This window comes from Simochromis diagramma, unplaced genomic scaffold (genome assembly GCF_900408965.1).
Source record: "Simochromis diagramma unplaced genomic scaffold, fSimDia1.1 OVJJ01000107.1, whole genome shotgun sequence".
Classification (NCBI taxonomy): Eukaryota; Metazoa; Chordata; class Actinopteri; order Cichliformes; family Cichlidae; genus Simochromis; species Simochromis diagramma.
In genome coordinates, this window is record NW_024387209.1 from 3,843,583 (window position 1) to 3,863,202 (window position 19,620).

The window sequence follows — 19,620 nt, forward strand, 5'->3', positions numbered from 1 at the left end:
ACAGTCGATGGAAGCGCTCCCATAGCTCTTTTTTACTGTGTCGGGACTGCCTGCAGATATTAAAGCAATATGTGAGGCTGTTTGTCTGACTCCACTGGCTTTGTGTTTTAATGACTCCTGTGTGTGTGTGTGTGTGTGTGTTTTTGTGGGGACACTGTAATAAGACATGGTGATAAAGACTTGGTGCAACACTGGTTTGAGCAGAAACACGTACATGGATGGCAACTTTGTGTTGCCATCACACACACGCACGCACACACAGAGAGAGAGAGAGAGAGAGCAGTGACCAGTTTAAATTGAGCTGACAGGTTTGATCAGAGTTGATTGATTTGCAGGGCTGCATGCAGCCTCATGGTGAGGGTAAGAGTTGGACACCTTACCGGAACCTCCTCCTCCGTCTCCTCTTTACTCCAACCCCTGCCATCTCTTTTTTTTTTTTAACACAACCCTTATTGCAAACCATATCTGACAATAGATATTGAACAGGGAAGCAGGAAGGATCAATGTTTGTTGATTGGTAAGAAAATACAAGGCTGAGGCTGTTTGAAGAGCCTCCAACTTAAATTACTTCAGGATGTTCTTGGAACCAAAGTGTGAGGTTGAACAGATTATATGGAGTCGATCTGCAGGAGCAGATACATTTTTGAGTATAAAATATATAATAAGAGTTTTTATCAAACTTTAATTTTCTCCAGATAGTGATAATATCAATGTACAACTCTGTGTAACAATAAACAAGGAGATGACTTCTTTCAAGTTCAACTGATGAAAAATTTGTTTTTAAATTATTTTCAGCAGCTGTCTGCTTCTTCAGCACACAGCATCATATCTATGTGAGCATTTACTGCCATCTGCTGATTGTTGCCTAAAGGTGCAGACGTATGAATGCACAGCACTGAATCTGTAGGAGAAGTAATAATAATAAAAATGCTTTTCCATTCTTGACCAAAACTATAAGACAAATGCTATGTTTGAATATAAAGTCCTGAATATTTTTTGTAATATGCGTGTAAAGTTAAGCTTATTGTTGCCTGTGTAATGCATGTCATTCCCATCGTCATGTGCCACCTAGTTGATCATTAACTGCGATGCTACATTTTAAAAGAACTGATCCCATGCATAGTTTAATTGCGAGCCGTAGCACATGGTGCACAGTGCAGAGCTCTGGCAGTTAATCTTCAACTCGGTGGTTAAATAAGGACGAGCTCAAAGTACGGAGTCATAGTATTCAGTCACATATTGCATACAGTCTGCAGGCACACTCTGCTGGAGCAACATGGCTGTGCGGCTCTTTGAGGGGAAAGATCATGCAGCGGCTTACCTGCAGTACAGAGTGGCACCCCAGGAGCTGGTCAGCACAGTTATGAACTTTATGGAGAAAAGGGTATGTGTTTATGCTTATGTGCTTGATAGCATTTGAACAAATCTTGTGTCTCTATCTATTAATGTTCTATTACATTCAGGCAGTTAAATGTACTCTAAAATCACAGCATTTCTCTTAGACACCAAAACCATTCAACCTTGCACTGGATGTAGGCTGTGGATCGGGGCAAGGGACGACCCTTTTGGCTCCATACTTTACCAAAGTGGTTGGAACCGACGTCAGCCCCGTCCAGATAGAGACAGCGCAAGCCAATAAGAACCCTCCAAATGTCTCATACAGGTGAAGGGGAACAAAATGTGGTGGATGTGAAATAAAGGCTGTGATTTAGATAAACCAATGTGTCAAAGGTTCTGTGCTTTCTTCAGCATCTTCATTATGTAATTATTTCGTTTTTTGGGGCAGTTCTTTAAGTAAAGGCTACATTACGTCAATCATTCCTTGATTGTTGTAGATGAAGATAGCTTTAGATAAACATGGTTGTAAGTTCTTTGCAAAGAGCTTACCACTTTGGGTAGCATTCTCAAACAAAACCATCATAGAAGATCAAATCCTAGTGTTACAGGGGTCACCGGTGGCCTCATATTATCCATGGGACGTGGCCTTAATCAGAAGCACTTGGACCGGCAATCGGTACCAGGCAAAGTGGTCTTCTATGTTCTTAACTTCAGCAGGTTGTTTCATCCGATCTGAGGTTAGCATCATGAGAAGGTCTTAGGTTTGAATCCAGGCAGGGGTCTTTTATCCCCTTCACGGTCCAAAGACAAACATGGAGTGAGATTAGTTGATTATTCTAAATTGACCTTAGGTGGGAAAGTAAGTGTGAATGGCTCTTACTCTATGTGTTTGCCTAGCAAGAGATTAGTGACCTGTCCAGGGGGTGTTGACCCTACAACACCTGGGATGGGCTCCACTCCCACTTTCTGACTTGGATGGGCTGCAAATGGATGAGTGGTTTAAAATTTTGAAAGAAAACTCCAGAGAAAAAAGTGGCGACATGTTTGTACTGCCCTTGGAGACTTGAGCCCTAAACTAAATTACCAGCATTGAATTATATTATTCCTCTACAAATGGAAGAGAATCCAATTAAGATCATCCACAAAAGCAAGAATATGCTTTGTTATTCAAAGCTTTTCCCTTATTCATCTATCCCATCTATAATGGCCCTATTTTTTCCTTGTCCTGACTCTGTTCACCTTAACATCAGGCAGTGTCCAGCAGAAGAGCTACCATTTGCATCTGGAGAGGTGGACCTTTTGAGTGCCATGACAGCAGCTCATTGGTTTGATCACCAGCGGTTCCTCAAGGAGGCTGACAGGGTGCTGAAGCCTGGAGGCTGCCTGGCTCTCCTTAGCTACACCATGGACATGGAGCTTGAGTACGGAGACATCTCCAGCACTCTCAATGACATATGCAAAGAGGTTCATCCCAAATCTAAAAGCTCATGTGCAGAAATAGAGTACTGATGTAGGTTTTCAGCCACTATAAATGAATGCTTTCCCCAAAAAGCTTTAAAGTTTGTCTTTGCTTTCTTTCTTTGTCCCACCAGTTTTATGGTGCCCTGCTTCCATTCCGAGATCCCTACATTGGAAAATCCTCTAAGAAGATCTACCTAGACATGTTCAACTCATGCTCTTACCCAGACAAAGAGTGGTGAGTTCTCAGAAGCTTTGCCAGAAGTCGACTTCAGTTACATTGGCCAGAACATACTTATTTATGAGTCCAAATGTGTCCAGGAACGAGTGCCTGCAGACGAAAAGAACCCTGCCATTGAGTCAATATATTGGCATGGTGGAGACCTTCTCCAGCTACCAGAAACTGAAGAATAAGGACCCCGCTGAGGCCAAACATCTCTCTGACCATATCAGGAACAAGTGAGACATTGAACTTCACCAGTCTAATTGTTAACTCCTGGCCTTGAACCCTCACCTCCATTCACCTGGCGCTGACCGTTGATTCCTGTAATCTTCCCAGCTTAATTTATTTCTGATTATCAAACCTGCCAGAATACAGCTTTGAATACTGGCACAGTCTGGGGCATTAATCAGAAAAGCCAAACATTGCTTGACTAAGCTTAACTGTTGAAGGCTTTTACTGCTTTGATAATATAGCCCCCATTAATTCCCCCGCCAGTGACAGGAGAGAATAGCTCAGCAAGCACAATATATGGAGGAGAATTGCTGAGCCATAACTTTTACATGGATATAAGTATGACATTGTATTTAATTACTGTTAAAGTTTGGGAAGATTTAAACAGTTTCACTTTGTTCTGTCTCTTTAAAGAGTTTCACCTGCATGTTTGCCTAATTTAATGAAGGATAGAGCCTCTGGAGGTTGCTGTTAATTTACAACTTCACATAATCTGTCATCCAATAGTTCCTCTAAATCATAATGAACCATTCTGTCTCTCTGTCTTTTATCCCAGGTTGATGTCTGCAATGAAGGTGTCCTCTCCTAAGACAGAAGTCACAATGATTATGCATTATTTCTACTGGCTGGCGTGCAAACCTTGATCACTCAGAATGCATGAATCCTGTTTAGGATTGCTTTCCAAGGTTTTTTAGCTCGTCACCACTTAAAACAAACAACTGCCTTGTTAGACCCTGATGAAGACTTTTTAGACAATATGTGCAGGTCGTGCTTATCCTTGCCGAGTTGCTTCTACTTTTTTAAATATCGTAACATTTTTATTAAAGATTTTAACTCTAACACAATGCATTAGCAATTTTTTTTTGTTATTTTTTAGTTGTTTAGACCTACTGATGAGCGCCGTGTTGTACAAGCCTCACAGCGCTTCCTTTTTAAATCTGTTTCTGAAAATGCAATTCAGAATTTTCTATTAATATTAACTCGAATCTGAATGAAATGAAGCTGTTCTTCAGTTAATTTTAGACTACTGACTATCAACTGCCTTATAGAAAATCTGAGAGTGAACACTAGATGGAGCCATTTTGTTGTAATGAAGTCCATGAAAATCTTGTGAGTTTGACAAGTATTGAGTGCACTTTTGTTTCTTTTTGTAATAAGTGAACTGCAGTAAAAGAAAAAGTTTCGCTAACTGATGTGAAACCTCTGTGTACTGTAATGATATGAAATGTGAAGTTTATGAATATGTAAGTACCCCAGCCTCTATTTTCAAATTACAAGTTATTGAAGTATAAAATTATAGATAGATAGATAGATAGATAGATAGATAGATAGATAGATAGATAGATAGATAGATAGATAGATTAGTTGAAATATCCTTAGTGGTTTGGTTTGGTTTAAAAAAAAATATTACAACTTGCCTAATGAGTCACTGACAGACATAGATGTCTACAATACTATGATGCACTATGAGTCAACTGTTCTCTAGACAGTTGACTCATAGTGTGTTTTATTGTAATACCTGTATTAATGTTCCTAAATCATGCCTCTGGCACATGCCCTCCATGAACTTATAATGAAAAAAGACGAAAACAATAATTATAAACAAACTAAACATTCTCAACCACTGAAATGAGAAAATTCACTTTGGAAACTAAATGAAATTACACCAAATTAAAAAAAAACAACAACCTCAAAACAAAAATAAAAACCAATTAGAAAATAGAAAACCATAACAACTCTGCACCACATGTTTTCAGTGACTGAGCAGCTTATTTGTCTAATAAACTAGTTGTATCTGCTACTTTGTGGAAGTAGGAAGGGGAAGAGAATAATAACTTGTTAACAATAACTTTATTTGTAAAGCACTTTTCAAAACACAGAGTTAAAAAGTGTTGCATAGTTTGATGCCACACATTGGACATAAATATAAATATCCTCATTTTATTATATCGTTATTTTATAATTTTTGCAAACAGTGGCCAACACTGCGCTCACGTGACAGATATTAAAGAGTCTGGAGACGTTTTGTGTTACTGCAAAATCATCTGTGAAGACTAGAGGGCAGCAGTTCTAGACGTGTCAGGTGCTTCTGCTCCTACTCGCACAAAAAGTCATGCTAGCAGCAGTCACAAGAACACTAGCAAAAAGCAAAACTGTAGGGATACGGAGAAAGCAATGCCCTGAGGTCTGGTTGTTGCCTCTCTGATGCAGTTTTTGTCACTGATTTGCACCAAAGGACAGGACAGATTGATGCCGTTTAGCTGACTTTAACTGTCTTTGTGTTACGATAACTAAGTGCTTGCTTCATTGTAAATGTTGCCTCAAAAATGATTAATAAATATACTGTGGAATTTATTCAAAGGTAAACAAATATAGAGGGACTATAAAACTGTAACATTGTTTATTTTGGTTGTTAAAATTATTTCATACAGTTTCCTCTCTTCATCCTACATTTGTTTTCTAATTCCCGCTCTCCTTTTCATCTCTTCACCCTCCTCCGAATGGCTCCAATCACGTCAGTCTCTTCTACTGTCAGGTGTTATTTATGCAGATTGTTTGTAAGGGCCGCGATGTCAGATGATAATTAACATAAATGGCTTTAAAAGTCCACTGAATCCAATCTGACCCACTGGAAGGTTTTAGAAAATGTGAAGTAGAGGACACATTTTGAACTTTTAGCTGTATTGTTATAAGTTTTGCAGCTTTTCCTGTTGCTAAAAACTCGACCCACATTGCTGTTCATGCGACACCAAGGTAACTATGTAACTAATAAACAATTAAATAGAGAAGTTCCTGTTTTTCCAATATCAGTTATAGAAATTTCTGCTATAATAGTGTCTTTTTTTAGATTACAATATCTCAGGATTCAGATGTTTAGTTCTGTCCACTTAAGATCAAAGTGGACTGCATGTGGCCTGCTATGTAAAAAGTGTTTTGTGTCCCTGACTTAGGCGTTTTCATAGAGGTGAACTTAGCCACTAGAAGTGACTGGACAGACAGTTTTAATACCAAATACAGAATTTATTTCTATTAACATCTTTCACAACATGCAATTGTTTCACTGCAGCTTCCAAATAGTCAATATGCTCAATATCAACATGGGAATATGAAAAGAAAATTAAAAGAGCATGCTTTATGCTTAAGAAATGTCTTCCGGAACGCTCTACAAGCCCAAACCTAACACTCTGACGGTCCCTATAGCATTCCCTGTGTGCGTTTGCTCCTCCACACCACTACAGCAGTCATGAGCAGGGTGACCAGTACAGGCACTGTGATAAATGGGGCGAGGATGCTAATCGGTGGGTCATGCAGGAGCCGACCAGTCAGAGCGCAGTCATGAAAGTAGATGTGATGAATCTCCATGAAGAAACGGTCGACTATCTGATTTGGCCAGAAGCAGTTTATCCTCAAGGCCACCTGGTATGTGCAGTTTGTGAGTCCCTCATAGATCCTGCAGAGGACGGCAGAGCACAGGCAGAGTCATGCTGAACTTAGTATGTGTAATTAAAGAAAAGATGTTACTAAAGTTGATCCTTTTTCTGAATGTTTGGTGAAACATTTTAAAGTAATCAAGCTGAAAACCCAAATTGTTACAGAAATATCGGCTGGAATCTTGTGATGTCTTTGAAACGTCCTTTCAGAGAGGGAATAGAGCAGGGTATTCCTGTTGGTGGGGAGAAAAAAAGGCAAAAGAGTGTCTAGAATTACCAGTGGGCTTAACACTGCTAAATATAACTGCTAAGTAGTGAGGAGCAGAGGAAATGGAGATGCATACCAACAGGGTACTGCCCTTAGTACAGCATTGCACCATACCAGGAGAGATTCTGTTCCAGACGGCCACTGTGCCTAACTGTGTTTCTGAAAGTGAAGTGATCACAAAATCCAACCCTTTAACCCTCTGAGGTGTGAGCCTAAGCCTGCCGTACCGTACAGAAAGGCAAAAACGGGCAAAACTTGATCTTCTTGTTTAAGGTTAGTTAGGCTTAGGTTTGGGGTCAGCACCAACGACGACTTCGACAATGGCCATCCTGAGATGGTTTAATGAAGCAGCTGTGGCTCAGTAGGTACAGCAGGTCATCTCTTAACTGGAGGGTTGGTGGTTGGATCCCTAGCTGCTCCAACCTGTTTGTGAACTGTTGTTTTACTTCCTTAATTTGCCTTTTCTCCCCCTTTGTGACTGTCGTCCCTGGGTCACTGATTTCCCCTATATCTCGTTAGTTCCTTGTGTATTTATAGCGTTGCATTACCTTTGTCATTTATCAGTCCATGTATTTGGCTTCTCCCTCATCACCAAAAGGTTTTCCTGTGCCTCAGCAGCTACGTTTACATGTACCTTGTATTACGATTCTAATAAGGTCCAGTGCTGAAACTTTCAGAGACAGAAGCACAAACGTTTTCATAAATAATAAACAACTCAGGGTTTAGTATCTCGCTCAAGGATACTTGGACATGTAGGTTGGAAAAGCCAGGGACCATGACCCGCTCATGCCCCTTGCTGTGGAGCAGTTGTGGTTTAAAAGGTAGAGCGGGTCATCCACCAATTGAAAATTGGGTGATATGATCCCCAGATAATCGAAGTATTCTTGGTTGAGATACTAAACTCTGAGTTCCTTCCGATGCTTCTATCGAAGTGTAAGTGTGTGCATGACCAAAGGCATTTATGAATGCATGTGAGACTGGGAGAATGTGGCTTGCAGTAAAAATTGCTTTAAATGCTCAGTTAAAGAGGAAAAGCGTCATACGAGTACTAATCCATTTACCATCTGTGAAGTTTGTTTAAAAAAATAAACACAGATGGTGAAAAAAAGTGAGAGAATTTAGAGCCACACGATGGCAACTACTGTGCTGAACAGGTGATGGATATCTGACAACAGGAAGATATGATCAGACTGGTGCCAGAAGTAAAATAGCCACTGAAGGAGATGAAAGCGCTTCATCACTTTATCAGGTCTCATGCTGTTACAATTCGGTGGCTGCGCATCAGTGCAGATAATCAACTGACCCAAAGTCTTCATTCCGAATTATTTTAATTGGAGCAAAGGAAATGAACGTCAAAATGCTAAACTTTCGGCTTCAAAACATCGGTCCATAAACCAGACGATGACAACTGTCTTATATTCAGTACATGACTGAAGTGGAGTCCACGTCATACCTAATTAAGGAAAGCTACAGTATAACAGGAGTAAAAAGACTGATTGTATTGAAATAAGCAATGGTACATGTCTGGTCTTTGAAGTCATGTTTTACTTGTCATTATTACTATACAGCCTGAATCCAGAAATATTTTTTCAATACTTGTAATTTTCTCTGTACCGGCTTTTTTCCTGTGAGCCTGAACAGTGGCGTCAAACGTTGTTGCTAGGAGTTTGGTGATGCAACTGCCAGCCCCTCCAACTGCCTGTGCAAATTCTTTATGAGTTACAACTGAGCACACATACCCATGGACACACACACACACACACACACACACACACACAGAGCACCACCCCCAGTTATGTGCTGGACCAAGTGAGGACTGTGAACCAGGAGGGAAATCACACAGTTTTGACAGCAGCTTCTTCTTTGCGTCCCCCGGCTCCCTTCATCCTCCTGTCTGACTCACTCCCTGACTGTCAGGGTTTGGAAACAAAGCCACCAAGTACTGAGACGATATAATGGCCAACAAATACAGTAAAGCTTTCCCCTGGTGTTGGTGCATGAGAGAGTAAACAGATAAACAGATAGATAAACAAGTTTTTTGCCTCTAATAAGCTCAGAAATACCAGTCTGTCAGTGCACCTGCTAGGATATTAGTACTATAAACACGAGGCCTTAATGTTGGCATATTAAAGACTTATATAGTCTGGGTGTGAATCCAGAACACTGCCATCAGCTGCTTCTTATAGCTGTTTAACTGCGAAATGACTGAGATATCAAAAATCCTCATGCACATGACAGCATGAGGACTTCAGCTTTTCTCACCATCATTCTTCTGTTACACTGATGCCAACCCACTTTACTCTCTTCCAAAGAGCCAGACTTTCTTGTGATTTTTTTAAAGTGTTCTTGAGCAACAGTTCTCCAGGCTTTCTGAAGGTCTTTCAAAAGTTTTTCTTTGTACAATGGCTGCTTTTCACTCATTTCAGTCCAGTTCCTGGGAGCCATCCAATCACTGAGGATGTAAGAGTGGACAACAGAAGACGTAGCAGGCCTAAAAACTATTTATAGCACACAAACAGTATTTAAAATTCATGCCCTTAAGAAGTGTCAGGTCTTTAAGAGATACATCTGTGCCTTCAGCTCATTTATCTACTGTTCACTGAAGCCTCATCAAAAATGGTCTAAGTGGAAGGGTGGCTTCAGTGACAACAGGTCTGATGGAGTGATGAATCCACATATGACATTCCAGCCAGTGGTGTTTGGGATCTTGTAAAAATTTTTGGAGTTATGAACGCACAAAAGTACCATCAGGTTTTTATACACCATGTAATATCACCTGGAAAGCATCTGACTGGCAACAGCTTCATTTTTCAGCATGACAATGATCCCAAACACACTGCCAATGCAGTAAAAGACCTGTATAAAAAAAATCACACACAGTGGAACACGACTTCAATATCACTGAAGCAGTGTGGGGTCATGTTAACAGAGAACAAAACAAAAGGCAGAGACACGCAAAGAAGAGCTTTGAATGTCCTTCAAGAAGCCTGGAGAACTATTCCTGAAGACGACTTAAAGACATGACAAGAAAGCTGCCTAAGAGAGTTCAGACTGTGCTGAAGAATAAAAGTGGTCACACCAAATATTCACTTTCAAGCCCATTAGCTTACATGTGCTTACCTTAATGCTGTATTTACATGTGTGTTTGCACATTTCAATAAATCACTGCACCTATTTCCTACTTTCAAGGCAAACAATTTAAAAATATGAGGAGTGGCTCAAGGCTTTTGCACTCTGCTGTATGTAACAGTAACAACGTAATTATCTATTGAATTTAGCATAAGACCAGCAAGTCAAGAAATCTCATTAAACTGATCTCAAAGCCAGCCAAAATAAGCTAACTGTTCAGTTGATATTGTTCTAATTGTGTACCTGGCAAACTAAGTTGCTCCACCCTGGCTACAGCCGCTGCTCCATCTGTAAGCTGCTTTGCAACACACAATATCTGCTGTTTACCAGGGTCTGTGTGGAGGTTGTGACTCTATAAATTGCAATTTTTTTTTGACTTACAAGTACAGATTCATGCAGGAAAATTTGTGATTTTATGTCCCACCATGCGTTTCTTCCCTTTTGCATGTTCGAGTCAGTGAACTCACTCCATTGTGTCCTTCCAGCTGCACCATAAACCTCGATCCAGATTTTCCATGTTGAATGTGAAATTCGCCAAGCAGAGATCATTGATAAGAAACGTGTAGACTCCCCTGTTACAGCCAGACACTGATGCAAGGACTTGAGCTACAAAGTAGAAACAGAAGTAAGACAAAAGTATTTAAAAAAAATAAAAAAAATATCTGTACAGAATATATATCTGTAGCAGCATATGTTTGTGCAGCAAACAAGGTCATGTCCTGGCAATGGTTATTCCTACTGGGCCATTTCTTCCCTATTAGGCTGTTACTTTCACTAAGAAAAGATTTTAATTTGCAGGCAAAGTCCCAATCCCATTTGTTTACTTCAGAGATGCGTGTAAACAGCCTCTAAACGTGGAGGCAGACCGCGGCCATCCCGCAGGACTCGAGGCTGAATGTAGCACCACGGAGGAGTACAGTAGGAGAGGGAGGCTTAATCTGGTGTAAAACGCCTGCGTGGAAACAAACAGGTTGTTGTTACGATCGAGAAACATGGTGGATCTCCAGTCTGTTCGGGCCAGATAAGGGCCGACTGTGTGCCCATTATATTTGCTCTGTCCCTGCTGGCTCTCCCTGCACTCAAAGGAAGACTGAACGTGTTGACACGGGAGCTTCAAAAGAGATGCTACAAAAGAAGAATGTGAGAAACTGTTGTGGCAAAGCAAGATCTGAACGAACGCACAGTAATCTCCTGAAAAGGGAGTGAATATTAGCTTGTCTATCATCTACAGTCACCAGCCTCTGATGGCAACTGCCGCTTGGAGGATTCACAGTTGCCCCTCAACTTGGCTGTTAACCAGCATTGTATTTGGATTACAATTTCCAGGAAAATGGAGGCATAGTTTGACAAATGTTCTTCTGACTGAAGGTTTATGCTCTATTGACTTTCTGCCTTCAACTCTGTTAGGTTAGGAAACACGCATCAGTCCAATGGGAATCTTAAATTCTGTCAGCGTCTCTGAGACTCAACATTTATGGATTTTAAAAGCTGATTCTCATGAATATTAGATGATGGGGTTTGAAATCATTTCCACAAATATTAATGATCCATGCTGACATCTCTAGAGTTTTACAGAGAAGGGTCTGAAAAAGAGAGACTAGCCAGTGAGCCTACTTTGAAGAGGCTGACCTAAAGCAACAGAAGACCCTACTGGGTGCCAGGCTTGTCAGTAAGAACAGGAAACTGAGGCTACAGTTTGTGTGGACTCAGAAAAATCGAACAATCGAAGATTGAAAAATGTTGCCTGGTCTGATGAGTGTCCATTTCTGCTCGGATTTTGATGTCAGCTGATGAAAGCATGGCGCCATGCTGCCTTATATCAACAGTTAAGGTTGCTGCTGGTGGTGTGATTGTGTGGGGGATATTTTTGTATTTGACTGAAGAACCTTTAAGCACCACAACCTACTCACATATTGTTGGTGATGTTTAGTAATTACAAATTCCCAATTGAATTTAGATTAGGTAATCTACTTCCTCTCTATAGTTTTTTCAAGTTTCAGCTCATTTTTGTAGGTTTCAGTAATTGTTTTTTCCTGGTAAGTTTATATCTAAATTCCTATTTCAAGTGAAATTCAACAAAAGCACAGAGTTCCTTTTGTAAATTATGGTCCCAAATGAAACACATCTTTTTCCTGAAAGCAACTGCTGATGGACAAAATCAAGGGGCACTCCATGAACCCACAACCGCTACATCATTCTTTAATAGTATATGGTCTTTCCTTCGAGATTAATTTAAGGAATTCCCAGTGTGTTTCTGGATCAATATTCCCAAAAGTTTCCCAAGAATTTCATATTAGAGGTTCAAGCAATATTGGAGACATAATCCACTTTACTCTCTAACATGTCACATGAGTCATATGGTATCACGTTTGCCTTCATTTTCAAACATTGAAACAAAGTTATTGAAAATGTAAAACCATGAAATGCACTTCTTCACACAGCTGCTACTTATGTTTTTTTCTTTTTGACTGTTTACATTCAACGACAATGGCCTGCTGAGCATGCAATAAAGGAGATGAGGGCAAATGCTAGTGAAATGTAAGGATGAGTGAATAATGGTGGGTTTTTCAGAATTTCTTCCAGAAACAAAGCACATAGAGCATAGTGAACTTTTAACAAACAGATCAAGTCTATTCATAGACATTATCGAGAAACCCAAGAAAACAAAATCCCAACTTACCTCGTCCTTTTTTCTGCCATAAATCAACCAAGCCTTGTTAATAATTTCTAAATAGACTAACATTTCAAAGACCTGCTTTTTTTTTCAAAGAAAAACATAAACAAGGTTTAAGCTGAATCCACCTACAGCGACTCTCTGCCTGAGTACCATGGACTCACCTGCCATCAGCAGCACAAACCCTGCTTTCAGGAGCAAGGCGGTCTCCAGAGCCATGCTGAACACAAACCCCAAAAAGTTTCACGCGCTCTGCTCACTCCCCGGAGATCAGCGGCAAAGCCTCATTCTAACTCCAATAGCCAGAGCCAGTGAGTCGGGAACGTCACGGTGCCACCACGTTAGAAACAAATTAACCGCAGTTCACGGTGTGCTGTCAACAAGAAGGCGGCAACTGATTGTGTGTAAAAGCCCCCCTGACCTTTCTCTGTGGCACCCTCCTTTCCCCTCCTCGCTGCAGCCCTAATCATAGAAGCGCTGCTTGTCATCTGAGCCCCTTGTCCGGCTGCTTTCTGCGTGGAACTGCTCACAGGGGACAAAACAAAGTCAGATACCAAAATTAGTTCAGTGTACAGCGCATGCTTTATAGCAGCAATTTAGAGTCTGGAAAAAACACTGCTGTTTTAATCCCTCAGTATTTACGTTTTTGTTGAATAATCCAATTATAACTATTTAACATCTAGAATTTGGATGATTTTCTTTCATATATACATGACTCTCACAGCAGAGGCCAACTGTGAGGTAGCATGTCATCAGACTCATCACGACTCTTTAATTAAATGTCACATTTTCCCCATTTCTTATTTGTATTAGGATTAATGCATTAGTGTGAATACCCAGAGACATCCCCGGCGGTGGGCTCACACTGGGACCCCATTTCACAGCAGCAGCACACAAAGGCAGAATTCCCATTTTCATGTCACACTCGTATCGGCACAAATCTCATGCAGCTCGCAATGTCTATAATTGAATGTTTTATCTGAGGAATTTTGCACAGGAACAGATTGATTAGTATTCTCAGCGCTGCTCTGCATTGTGCTGCCACCCAGCGTGGCTGTCTCTGCCGATGGGTGTGTGAGAGAGTAATCCCGTGGCTCCGATGAGTGTTTTCATGTGGCTGACTTTACAGAGTGTAGACTGACAGAGTGCAAGCTGGATCTTCTTTAAGTTTGTAGGCATTGTGGAGCTAAAAAGCTTTTGTTCATTTTGGTGTTTGATAGTGAATTTGTTCATTTCCATGTCTGCAAACAGCAAATCTTAATCATGGCACAAAATGCTAATACTTAAAAGGTACTGTAAGTATTTTTGAGGTTATTTAATAACATTTATTACATATAACTTATGTAACATATAGCATATATTTAATAACACAGAAGATAAAGACATAAAAACCTGTGTGGGCAAAAAATGCCTTAAAACAAAACAAAGCAAAACAAAACACCAATTAAGTGTTGGCCTTTGTGAATAGAAAGATTATGACTCTTTTTTTTCCCCTTAGTGCGTGCACAGATGTAATTATTCTCAAGTCAGCAGGCAGCTGGTCCAAAATAACAGAACCACAGTAACTGAATGCTCAGCTTATTGTCAGCAGATTAGACACATGACTCTATCGTCTCTGGACAGCTGACAATTAACTGGCTAAACAATAATAACAGCTAGTTACAAGTTAAGGTAATTATTAGGCTTGGATGTCCTAAAAGTAGCACTTTCCTTCTAAAAAAAAACCATGTGATTACATTTTCACATGACAGTTTTTTCAATTAGTCCAACAATGTTAGCTCTGCTTCAAAGAACTTTTCATCAATGCCAGCTAACAGCAGCTAACAGAGGCTAACAGCAGCTAACAGAGGCTAACAGCAACACACAGAGGCTAACAGCGGCTAACAGAGGCTAACAGCAACACACAGAGGCTAACAGCAGCTAACAGAGGCTAACAGCAGCTAACAGCAACACACGGAGGTTAACAGCAGCTAACAGAGGCTAACTGCTATTCTTGCTGATAGAAAGGTTCAGCACATCCTCAACAACTCATTCAGTATCAATGTCATCAGAAGTGAGCTTCACAGACCCATCAACTTGTATTGGACTCTTTACAGCCTCCTAAATATGCAGATGCGAACATCCAGATACTGTCCACATCTGTATATTTAGGCCGAGGTAAACAGCAGACTGACAGCTTACACTCATTACAGATCAACATTAACCATCCAACATATTATTTTCCATCCAACGTGTTATTTATATGTATTTGATATTTATGTGTTAAGTTGATGAATATTGGACCATTTCATTATGCTGTATTGGAGTAGATTTGAAACTAGAAACAAAATCACCAGAGGAAAGAGTCGTCCCATCCTGATCATTAGGAAGAATGCGTTTAATGCGTCTCCATATTTGCTTGAACAAGATTAAGACGTGTGACCAAACAAGGCAACTTTTCTTCTAGATTTTAACGGACAGCAGAAAAAGAAAAAATGCAGAATATTAACTCCACGCTTAGATTTGATCATTTTATTGTTTCAATGTTCATTTTTTTAAACAGAAAACCTTTAGGCCCTGTGATAGACTAATGGCCCATCCAAGGTGTATCTATGCAACAACAGCTGGGACAGACTTCGGCTCCCTCATGACCCTGAACTGGGTGAGTGGTTATGAAAACGGATGGATACGTATTTCACTCTGTAGCTGTCATATATTTAGTGTCACTGTGATGAAGAGGTTAGCGCTGTCACTTCATAGTAAAAAGTTCTTGGGTTTGAACTTGTGGCATCTTTTGTTCACTTCACGCTTGGTGGATTTTCTCTGGGTTCTCAGATTTCCTCAAACAGTCTAAAGATTACGTGTCAGGTTACCTGGTGAAGTTGCATCTTTAGGTTCAGATGTTCCAACCTATTGCCCATGTGTACAACTGCATATTAAAATATTTTTATTAAATGAATCTGTACCCTGCTGTGATTTGCGCATAAGACTTAATTGCAGGACACAGATTGAAGAAATGTAATAATTTTAATGAACAACAACTGGTAAGTATTCACAATATAACTGAGAATCAAACTCAAGTTACACTCAAGAAAGGATTTGGTCCAGTTGCCAAAGTTTCTTTGTACTATTTTTTTTCTCCAATTCTGTCAGTTTCACATTCAGGTAAGTTGATTCTGATTTTCAGAATCTCCAACGCAGGTGAATATTCACTGCTTTCCACAGGGTCAGGTAAGTATTCTTGAGTGCGGTGAGAGTGGCGCTTGTAGGTATGACCAGAAGCTAGCCAGGCTGATGGACCAGGAAGGATTCTACAGGTAAGGTTGGCATGTAAACAAAAAATAATTAAATACCAAAGAAGACTGAGTGATGCTACCACACTGGGAAGCTCAACAACCTGATGAATGGCGAGTGGCGGGTTATAAACTGTATACTGTGTATTTTTGCCCTGTCTCATTGCCCTCACGCCCAGCCGGTCTGAGTTTTGGGAGTTTTTCTTTCCTACTTTTGCCAAATGCTTGCTCATAGATGATTGTTGTGGGGTTTTCTCTATAAGGGTTGTAGGGCATTTACTTTGCAATTTGGAATTTGGTACAATATAAATGAAATTGAATTGAATTGATGATAAGTGTCGATGATAAATGGGTGCGCCAGGAGCCCTGGGCAGCCACATCTTCAGCTAAAGGGAGGTAAGCTGAAAAAGTCACACACAATTACTTGGGGAACCATGACAACCCCATATACACAATTTTGACCTTTTTTAAAGGTTTAATTTTTTAAAAGCTGCACAATTATAGAGGTACAGAACTGGTCTCTGGAATGCACAAAGCAAAAAGCTACAAATAGCTGCCGTTGTGCACTGTCAAATGCACAGAGGCAGTGCCTTGGAGTTCACTCTCCCATTCACTTTTGGTTGTGCCCCCTACAGATACATTAAAGTACCTTTTTTTGTGTGTATCCCAATATAATCTACAGCTTGTATGAAAACAGTTTAATATTTATGTGACTTTTCAAATGCAGAAAACTTTAGAGAGTGATTACACACACATCTGTGATGGAAAAGCAAACAAAGTAACCCATTTAATGATTTTTGTAAGGGTCCTGATGTCCGCCTTTATGCTACTGAGGAGATATGGCCTTCACTTCAGGTCCCTCAGCAGCAGAGGTTTGTGGATCGAAATTATATCAATAGCATCAATATCAGGGCTCGTATTGGCATCGGATCAATACTACAATGATAAGTTTGATACTTTTTATTCTCTAACTTCAGTATGAATCCCAGTGAATTGCATTAACTAAAATATTATTGTTTTTGGAGAAGGGATGAAAAAATATTCCTCAAACACACACTAGTTTCTAAAGACATTAAAAGCTAAAAGGAAGTGAAAATCACAGTGATTTAATGTCATTAAAATGTGTTTTGCAAACTGATGACGATTCATCTCATAAATCATGACACACTGCTCTGCTATGTTAACCTAATTAGGTTAAATAGGTTAAAAGTACTGGTATCGTTGTTGGCAATACTTGGTATCATATTGATGCCAAAATGTGCAGTACTGCACAGCACTACTCAGCAGCTTTATGATCAAAAGGCTCAGAACCGAGCAGTTCCCCGTGAATTCCCCTAGAGAGCAGCAAAGGACACTAAATAAACCATCCCTTCAGGCACCGTGAGGCTGTATCAAGGATGGTCCTCACACTAATTCTCCAATAGTTCCAGTTACGGTCGAGTTTTCGCCTTACACGGATCGCAAATCAATATCTTTTTGTCCTCGTCGATTCGCCAGCTCGTTTCATACTTTCACGTCAGTCCACAAATAAAAAGCAGAGTGCAGAATATCTGTGGGCAGACTGGCTTGTAAAATGAGTGGCCCTGAAAATGGTACACTGCTCCAGCTTTTTGCCTTCACTGCGGCTTCTTCACACCAGCACAATCAAACTTTATAGGCTGTGCCTCGTAGCGGTGGGTATTTGCAGAGGCTGACCCTGCTGGCGAAGCAGGAAACTTTCGTGGTGTTGCTGAAACTACACTGTGGGGTGTTCCACTGATGTCTTCTGTCTGTCTGTCACATTATACCCCCCTAAACAAACTACTTCCTACATCATGAGCAGGATCAGATATTAAGTAATTTATCTTCCCAGCAATAACGAAGAGCACAGTGGCCGACACAGCAGCCAAACAGAAACCAAAACAAAACCTGCTCCTAACAGGTGTATCGACGGCAGCGTTGGAGCTTAATAGCCAATCGGGAGAGGCGATAAGTAGTGTGGGCGGATTTCCAAAAGAAAAAAAAAGTATTAAACGCTCCAAATCTTTTGGATGGGACTTAATAGGGCGAAGGAGGTGTCGGTCATTCCAAAGGAGGCGTGTTCAGACGCCCGACACGCACACGCATACGCACACGCACGCGCGCACATCACCCACCCCCCCATCCTCCTCCTCCCTCCCCCCAGCCACCGGCGCGATGGCAGTGTGAGGAGTAAATGGCTCAGAGTATCCGCGGTGGAAAGCGACCTAAACACTGGAGTAGGAACCGACACGCAAACAGAACGAGACGCGGTGCGTAAAAGCTCTCCACGGCGCACGGAAACGGTGCCAGGTGTCCAAGAAGCGCAAAAGAAGACTCCAACGGGGTTTTATTTTTTTTCTTTTTCCTTCCTCTCTCTCTCTATCTCTCTCTTTCGCTCTCTCTTTTGGTTAATTTTTTTACGCGTGTGATCAACGAGGATATCTTAATTGGACATGTGAGTTACGGGAGTTAACAAGAGAAGCAGGCTTTTTTTCTTCCCGCCCCCCAAGATGAAGTTCTTCCCAGCTTGCGTCCTCGTCACTTTGGCGGTGATCGGATCCTGTGCGGCGCAATCAGGTGAGTGCTTTTTGGGGATGCGCGTCTCTGCGCCTCCGTTATTCGGTCAGGGTCTGACTTGAAAAGCACCGATGAAGTGAGAGTTGAGACATCCAAAGAGCAACAGAGCCGATCCTTTTCTGTCCCTGCAGAGACTTTAGCAATAATTCCACTAAACGATAACTGAAGGTCGCCGGGTTTCTGACTCTTTCTGGTACAAAACTTAACACAAGTTCACATCCTGGCACGCTGGTGCTGATTTCAATTATCGCTCTCGCACCTACAGGAAACTGTCATTCAACTGCCTCTGCGTAAAATAAAATAAAGCTCCCCAAACTGTCCTTCTTCTGTCGTTTTAACACAGTTTTCTTTTTTTTCTCTTTTTTTTACGCGAGATATGCTGGTTCGAAAACGATAACATCAAATGAAATCTCCCAACAAAGAAAAAACATCTGTCATCAAACAGACTGCGAATCTGCGCTGATTTCGATTATTTAGATCCCTTCACTAAGTATGAATGAATGCGCCATCGTTTCAGTTTAATTCCCCAGAAGACTCGAAGACTAATATATTTACATATAAGACTCGGGCTGCACCAGTGGCACAGTTTTTTTTTTAATTCCTTACTGTCTTTGAATAATTTAGATGTAGCAGATATTCTGAGGGCGATACAGGCAGTGGGAAAACATCTCGCTTTCATCATCATCATCGCGACCCCCCGTGGAGTCGGTCCCTTGACGAAAATCACTTTAATGCTTCTTCAGCGTGCCTGTTTTGGCATGGGATGCGTCAGTGACACTCGACAGTCAATTTATAGTAAAGTTAATGGTGTTTTATTTATGTGCTCTGACAGATCTTTCCTTTGGCGCCCCTGTAGGGTGTTTGCTGAGGTTTTAAATCCCGCTGGGATGTTTTGTTTATGATGCATGATTTGATTGCGCTCTTATTTGAAGTAAATCATTAAGTTCAACTTTTTTCTTTTCTCCAATGGGTTTTTGTTCCCACGCTTACTCATCGATAATTCTAATTTGATTTGGTTT

General features: G+C 40.7%; 3 protein-coding genes across 5 annotated transcripts in view; 2 read left to right on the top strand and 1 right to left on the bottom strand.

The window, feature by feature from the left end:
• The first annotated feature begins 1,026 nt into the window (after nt 1–1,026).
• LOC120746121 (putative methyltransferase DDB_G0268948) lies at nt 1,027–4,085 on the top strand. Its single transcript, XM_040051419.1, has 6 exons — nt 1,027–1,384; nt 1,503–1,663; nt 2,589–2,802; nt 2,931–3,034; nt 3,118–3,255; nt 3,807–4,085. The coding sequence occupies exons 1-6, from the start codon at nt 1,277–1,279 to the stop codon at nt 3,892–3,894; spliced, it is 813 nt and encodes a 270-aa protein (XP_039907353.1). The 5' UTR covers nt 1,027–1,276; the 3' UTR covers nt 3,895–4,085.
• Nucleotides 4,086–4,179: 94 nt separating this feature from the next.
• LOC120746128 (receptor activity-modifying protein 1-like) lies at nt 4,180–13,219 on the bottom strand. Its single transcript, XM_040051427.1, has 3 exons — nt 12,917–13,219; nt 10,546–10,684; nt 4,180–6,701 (listed from the first exon to the last, which is right to left on the bottom strand). The coding sequence occupies exons 1-3, from the start codon at nt 12,969–12,971 to the stop codon at nt 6,446–6,448; spliced, it is 450 nt and encodes a 149-aa protein (XP_039907361.1). The 5' UTR covers nt 12,972–13,219; the 3' UTR covers nt 4,180–6,445.
• A 4,931-nt stretch (nt 13,220–18,150) lies between these two features.
• Nucleotides 18,151–19,620, top strand: part of LOC120746115 (receptor tyrosine-protein kinase erbB-4-like) — a 353,488-nt gene continuing 352,018 nt past the window's right edge. For all 3 annotated transcript variants that reach the window (XM_040051409.1, XM_040051411.1, XM_040051410.1), the window contains exon 1: nt 18,151–18,601. In XM_040051409.1, the coding sequence (XP_039907343.1) occupies nt 18,535–18,601 (67 nt within the window). In that variant the 5' untranslated portion in view covers nt 18,151–18,534. The remainder of the gene's footprint in view (nt 18,602–19,620) is intronic.

Coding starts and splice junctions, on each gene's coding strand:
- LOC120746128 (XM_040051427.1), bottom strand. CDS start 12,971: ATGGCTCTGGAGACCGCCTTGCTCCTGAAAGCAGGGTTTGTGCTGCTG. Junction 10,685..12,916: donor GTTTGTGCTGCTGATGGCAG/GTGAGTCCATGG, acceptor TCTACTTTGTAG/CTCAAGTCCTTGCATCAGTG. Junction 6,702..10,545: donor AGCTGGAAGGACACAATGGA/GTGAGTTCACTG, acceptor CGTCCTCTGCAG/GATCTATGAGGGACTCACAA.
- LOC120746121 (XM_040051419.1), top strand. CDS start 1,277: ATGGCTGTGCGGCTCTTTGAGGGGAAAGATCATGCAGCGGCTTACCTG. Junction 1,385..1,502: donor TGAACTTTATGGAGAAAAGG/GTATGTGTTTAT, acceptor CATTTCTCTTAG/ACACCAAAACCATTCAACCT. Junction 2,803..2,930: donor TCAATGACATATGCAAAGAG/GTTCATCCCAAA, acceptor TTGTCCCACCAG/TTTTATGGTGCCCTGCTTCC.